This window comes from Diachasma alloeum, unplaced genomic scaffold, assembly GCF_001412515.2.
Source record: "Diachasma alloeum isolate Michigan unplaced genomic scaffold, Dall2.0 Dall_scaffold_00396, whole genome shotgun sequence".
NCBI classification, from domain to species: Eukaryota; Metazoa; Arthropoda; class Insecta; order Hymenoptera; family Braconidae; genus Diachasma; species Diachasma alloeum.
The window spans coordinates 244,935-250,934 of record NW_021680535.1 but is presented as its reverse complement, the minus strand read 5'-3'; the positions used below and the strand labels follow the sequence as shown (position 1 = coordinate 250,934).

The 6,000-nt window shown below is 34.9% G+C and overlaps 1 protein-coding gene across 3 annotated transcripts in view; it reads right to left on the bottom strand.

The window, feature by feature from the left end:
• The window catches only part of LOC107041973, a 320,981-nt gene that overhangs the window by 92,803 nt on the left and 222,178 nt on the right, over positions 1-6,000 (bottom strand). For 2 of the 3 annotated variants that reach the window (XM_015262811.1, XM_015262812.1), the window contains 2 exons: positions 5,805-5,950; positions 1,351-1,448 (listed from right to left, as the gene is read on the bottom strand). In XM_015262811.1, coding sequence (XP_015118297.1) covers positions 1,351-1,448; positions 5,805-5,950 — 244 coding nt within the window. The remainder of the gene's footprint in view (positions 1-1,350; positions 1,449-5,804; positions 5,951-6,000) is intronic. The other variant, XM_015262813.1, reaches the window with a different exon arrangement.

Below are 6,000 nucleotides of genomic sequence, written 5' to 3'. Positions count from 1 at the left end.
GGCAAAATTTGTGACACTCTAAATCTTCGGCGAATGCGGTACAGGGGGTTGGGAGGGAAGGGAACAAATCGTAAAGACCCGGAACGGTATACGAGAAGAAAAAATTTAAAATTTAATTGGTGAAGTGTTCTGCGGTTAATCAAATATGGAGTTATGAATGCTCTCATAGCGGAATAACAAAGTCCCGTATATAGAGAAAATAATCGCGAAAAAATGATATAACAAAACGTTAAAGGCGAGACAAAATGCCTTTTAAACGTAATTTTCACGTGACTCTTGACCGGTATTATTGTCCGCATAATAACTGGAATTACACGACTCTGCGGCTACTCCCGTTCAAAATCACTGTTTTGTAAAAAGTTGATGATAAACAATTTACTCCATTATTTTTCAAATAATTTCAAAAAATAAGGTACCTGAATTTCCATTCAATTTTTCATGTTGTCGTTTTCTCCATTGCAAAAGCATGAATTTATTTTGAGAATCATTCAAACGACGCATGAGTAAAATGTCAATCAAAGACAAAGAAAAGAATCAAGTTGTAAAAATTACTTGCGATCATTCGCGCTCGGCCGCCAGTCTTCATCCGTTGCACGGTTAGCGCAGCGCCGTTGGGTCAAACCGAGCGCGCTGTTGTCACGTTGGTGCTTGCCGCTATGCGCGCATTTCAAGTATCGTAGTGAATGTAGCAACACCTTCGCTCGAACGATCGACCGGGACTCACTCGCAGCGGGCAGCGCGGCGTCACTTTTCTGTCCGTTCGACATTTCTTTTTTTGTTTTTAGCTAAATAAATTTCCCGAGAAAAAAACGGACAACGTCAATGCTTAATATAAGGATTGAACTAGGAACTTCAATTTTTTCAGAATTTTTAAGCGTCGAAAAATACCCTAAAATATTTTAAAAAACGAAAACGGGCGGCGCCGCGCTCATTGAGCGAGTGATCGAGGGTTAAGAGGGACCTGACCTGAATAAGGACATTATTTAGTACTACTCATATCAAGTCAAATCCCTCGACTCGATTCAGCAAGTTTTTTATTGGGTGGCTTTGTCAATTTCATCTCATTTATCATGCTAGTACCTATTATAGTGTTTTTCATTTTGTTTTCCATGCGGTCTCTTCAAATTTCCTCGAGAAATGGCTCAATGAAATTGCGTTTTGCGCATTACAAAATATCTGTAGAGAACAAAAATATTTCCCCAAAAAGAGAAAAAAACTGAAATGGAGATCGAATATAAAAAACGAGAACATGATCTTAAAATATCTCAATAGCTCAATAACTTTCCACGGAACCTCACGTTATTATCTCTTATGTGTTCTGAGCCTCGTAAACTTCTATTATTAACTTACTTGGATATAAGCATGTGGCTGTTGTGATGATGGTGGAGGCGGTGGTATGGGGCCTCCTGTGACTGCTGCATCCTGCTGTGGAGAGGTTCGTGGTGGCTCTGAAAATCAATTAAACCACTATTGATATTTTTTTAAAACATAAATGCAAGGGGTAGGGAAGAGTATGAAGAAGGAATGACAACGAGCCTTTCCAAAGATTAATTGGTCATTTAGTTTTATTTCTCTAATGATATTCAAGTACTTCGTTCAAGTCGGTAATTTTTTTTCAAGCAAGATTTCAATTGTGTTGAGAACTTGTCTGTTCTAGTACTTTTTCAGATTTTTTATTGTTTAATAATTTTTTTTGGGAATTTCTTCAATAAATATTGTGAACAATACTTAAATTTCACATTTGACTCTTGTTGATCCAATGTGTTGAATTTCATTTTTCAAAAATCGTTTTCTCGAAAAAATGTTCGGAACTAAGTTTGACGTTACGCCAAAAAAATACTTTTTGTCTGTTCTATAAACTTTGAAAAGTATTCCCCCTCCCCCGACTAAATATTCCGAACTACTTGGATATCCTTAATTTTCTACGGTTCAAAGAAATGACTGAAGGAATTTTTCAATGGACTTTTAATGGTTTCTACTTTCTTGAATAAAAATAACATCATGGGATGAACAACATTACTTGATTCCCTCAGTCTGTGATTTTTTACAATGAAAGAATTTTTGTGATTTTCGTTTTTCTTGATGCTAACTACTTTCGGAAATTTATGGAATTGCTCCAGAAAAGACTGAAAATTTGGATCAAATTGTATAAATCTGAAAATTTATTGGTTCAAATATTTTTCAACTTAATTCTTTGATAGAATCTACTTATCACAAAATTCTAAATATCAATCAGTCGCTTTAACCCTTTTTTGTAAATCTCAGAAAATATTCAACCGATCTCAATGATTTTCTTTTCAAAATATTCAGCTTATTTCTCTTCATACCTCCCATTTAGCCCCTCAAGAACGGAGCCCTTTTGGTTTCAAGCATGTGAAGATTTCTACTCAGCGGAAAATTATGAAACCGATGTGTAATTGGAGCTACAGTATTTCTCTTTTCGTTGTTATTTGTTCGGCTGAGTTACTTTCCCTAGTTTTGGAAATAATCAATTTTGAAGAGAGACATTCACATTTCCATGGGTCGATACATGGTATTACCATGTATGGAATACCATGTATCGACCCCGTATGTGAGGGGTTAAACCAATATTACATTGATTTTTTGTTCTATTATATCGATTACATTTTTCATACTATCGGGACAATTTGGCACTCAAAATGTGAGGAATCTGATCAAGATTACCGGAATATACATAACTCCAATATCACCAAAGTGGGCGCTTCTCATGCGGACGCCCACATTTATTTTGCAGAAATAATTTTTCATTTCAGTGCTGGTGAGTTTATTGAGGAAGTGCTGTTTTTCGCACTTCCTTAGTAGCTCTTATGTTCTCCCCTAATTCTCCCCAAGATTCACAATAGTGTTCTTTCCCCTCGCTATATGACTTAGCAAAGTAAGAGGATAAATGTTTAGATCTGAGATAAAAAAATAAGTATAATACTCTATACGTTTTTACCGAGTGTACAGAAGACGATCGGTCGACTTCGATATTGCTCGCCTCCCCTCATTATGAGGACATTTTTTTATCAAGGGATTGAGGACTAAAGGAAATACGTTTACGGAAATTTCGCTATCTCTGTTCAATTCTAAAACATGTGTTGAAGTGTAATCTCGAAATGAGATTGACTAGAGATGTAATAATTACCGTCATTCTTTTCTCGTCATAGGACAAATTTATAATCGTCATATGACAGTCATGTGACGTGATATTTTTTTTGTTTTGATTTGAGTAGTATCATATTATTTTCGTTAATTAGATGGCCACATAAAATCTATGTCACAAAAAAATGTCACAAAATTGAGAAGCCCTCATGAAATATCGAATAGTGTGACATTTTTACTGCTATTTAGATGGAATATGATGGCAAGATCGAGATACGCGGCAGCGTATCGGCCAAGAAAAGTTTTGACTCCGATTGTACAAAACATCAGGCCGATCGCTGCCGTGTATCTATACACGAAGCAACTACCCCCTCCACTACCTCCGAATCATATCCATTAAATAAAATACAAACGTGACGAGCTACATGAAAAATACTCTTAGTTACATTGTATAAATTGGTCACAAGCTTCTCATTGATGTAACAATTTTTTTGTTCGAAGCAATATTTTAAAAAATACGCGCATAGCAAAGGGTTCATATGCATATTCCCGCATTTCACATCAACTCCTTTCATTTTTTTGTTACGGAGTTGGTAGCAGTGCAATACAACCACACGCACCAAGGAGGGAAGCCCGGGAATTTACAAATTGAATATGGTGCATGAATGATGAATTCCACAGATATTTTTCAATCGAGTTCCGTGCACAAATGAATTTTCGAAGAAACAAATTCAGTCGGAAAATCTTGAATAAATAATTGAAAGATGGTGTAAATAACGACTGTGGAATAGAGCTATTTGTTTTACTTCGATTGTTAATTGGAAAGATGATTTATCGTGTGAAAAATGAATGAGCCGAATTGAAAATGACAAAATTTACAGGATATAAAAACGATTCCTTGTTTATTTTGAAAAAAAAATGAAATCTCCCTAAAAAAACAAAAACAAATGTTTTTGTAAAAAAAACTGCGTCAAGAAAAAGTTTTGTTTGGTTCTTACTGGGGAGTAGAAATTTTTGAAAAATACAAAGAAATGAAAAAGAAGGCCAAGTCAGCAATATCGAATAAACGATAATAGTGAACAATCAGATTTCTATAAGAGAAATTGTTTCAAATCAAATGAGGATTTTTAAAAAATTCTTGATGAAATAAAAAATTAGTAGAAGGAGGACTAACGTTCTTGGTGCAGAGTTTTTTAACTCATTGTCTAGTATCAATCGAATTCTCCATCTTCTGATCCGCGCCAAGGACGTTGGTCCTCCTTCTACTAATTTTTTATTTCATCAAGAATTTTTTTAAAATCCTCATTCGATTTGAAACAATTTCTCTTATAGAAATCTGATTGTGCACTATTATCGTTTATTCGACATGGCTGACTTAAGATTTATGTCACAAAAAATATCACAATCGAGGAATGTGATCAGACAATTTTATCAAACCAAATGTCGTCACTAATTGATGACGTGACAAAAATTTTGTGGCAGCGTGCACGAAAAAATTTAATAGAAAACTCTAGCGAATTCGTTAGAAAATTCTATTGGATTTCTATTCAACTTTCTATTTGTTTTTGGCCGATTTTATTGAAATGTTCAATAAAAAATATTCAATAGAATTCGATTTTTCTATATAACTTATTTTCTTCAGATATTTTCTATAAAATTTGCTCGTTTCAAATTTTTTAAGTTTTTTTCATACTATTTTGATTTTCTTCTCATCAAGAAAATCAAAGAAAAAACTTGGAAAATTTGAACCAAGAAAATTCTACAGAAAATATCTCAATAGAATAAGTTATATAGAAAAATCCAATACTCTTGACTTTTTGTATTTTGTAAGAATATGTTCTATTGCACATTTCAACAGAATCGACCAAAAACTAATGGCAATCCAATATAATTGTCTGGCGAATTCGTTAGGTTTTTTTATTAAATTTCTTCATCCGTAAGACCATTTATTTAGTTGAAATATGGCCGTCATATCATAATGCTGTCATAATTTGATCGTATGACAAAAATTGTCATACTGTAGACCCTCGCTAGTTACACGCCCGTTACTTGCTTGTTTTCCCCTAATCCCCTTCCCAGGCGCTGGAGCGCTGCCCCCTACTCTTGGCCGCCTTATTACTTTCTTTTGTCCTCTGTACGTAAACATAGAGGTCCATATAATTTTATTCGAAAATAAAACGATTCTTTCCCTTTCATTTTTCTGAGAATTTGTGTCGGCATTGGTTGAGGAGTGGGTCCGGTGGAAAGTTGCTCATTTCTTGGAAATGGTACCCCTACAGCCCTTTCGATGAACAACTAGCGTGAGTCGACTGTAATTGGCTTCTGTCATGTGACGCGTCATGAAATTTTTGCACATCTCTAAGATTGACTCATTTCGTCAAAAATAATTTAATGGTACATCAAGAATAAGGAAATTATTTAATATCTTTTCTGACCACAATTTTTTCCTGGAAAATGAATAATGGAATTGAAAAAAAATGAAACACACAACACAACCATGAAGATAATCTTGAAAGCTTCCACTAATAGACAACTTCTATATCAGTGAAATGTTTGGAAAAGTGGTGTAGATGATTGGGGGACAAATGTTGGAGTTCTGCTATCTAATTACCTGAGTTCTCAATTAATATCAATGCTTAAGAATAAACAAAGAAAACCTTCGAGATAAAAAATGACTATAATATTTTATACGTTTTTACCGAGTGTACGGAAGACGATAGGTCGACTTCGATATTTCTTGCCTCCCCTCACAGCTGTGATAACCAATTGATACTGGGTGTCAGCTTGGAGATCGCTGAGTGTGACAGCGTCGCTGTTCCCTGCGACCAACCGCACCATCCTGTAACTAACCACCGCGCTATTGTGATATGATGAATATTGATTGAACCATTCAAT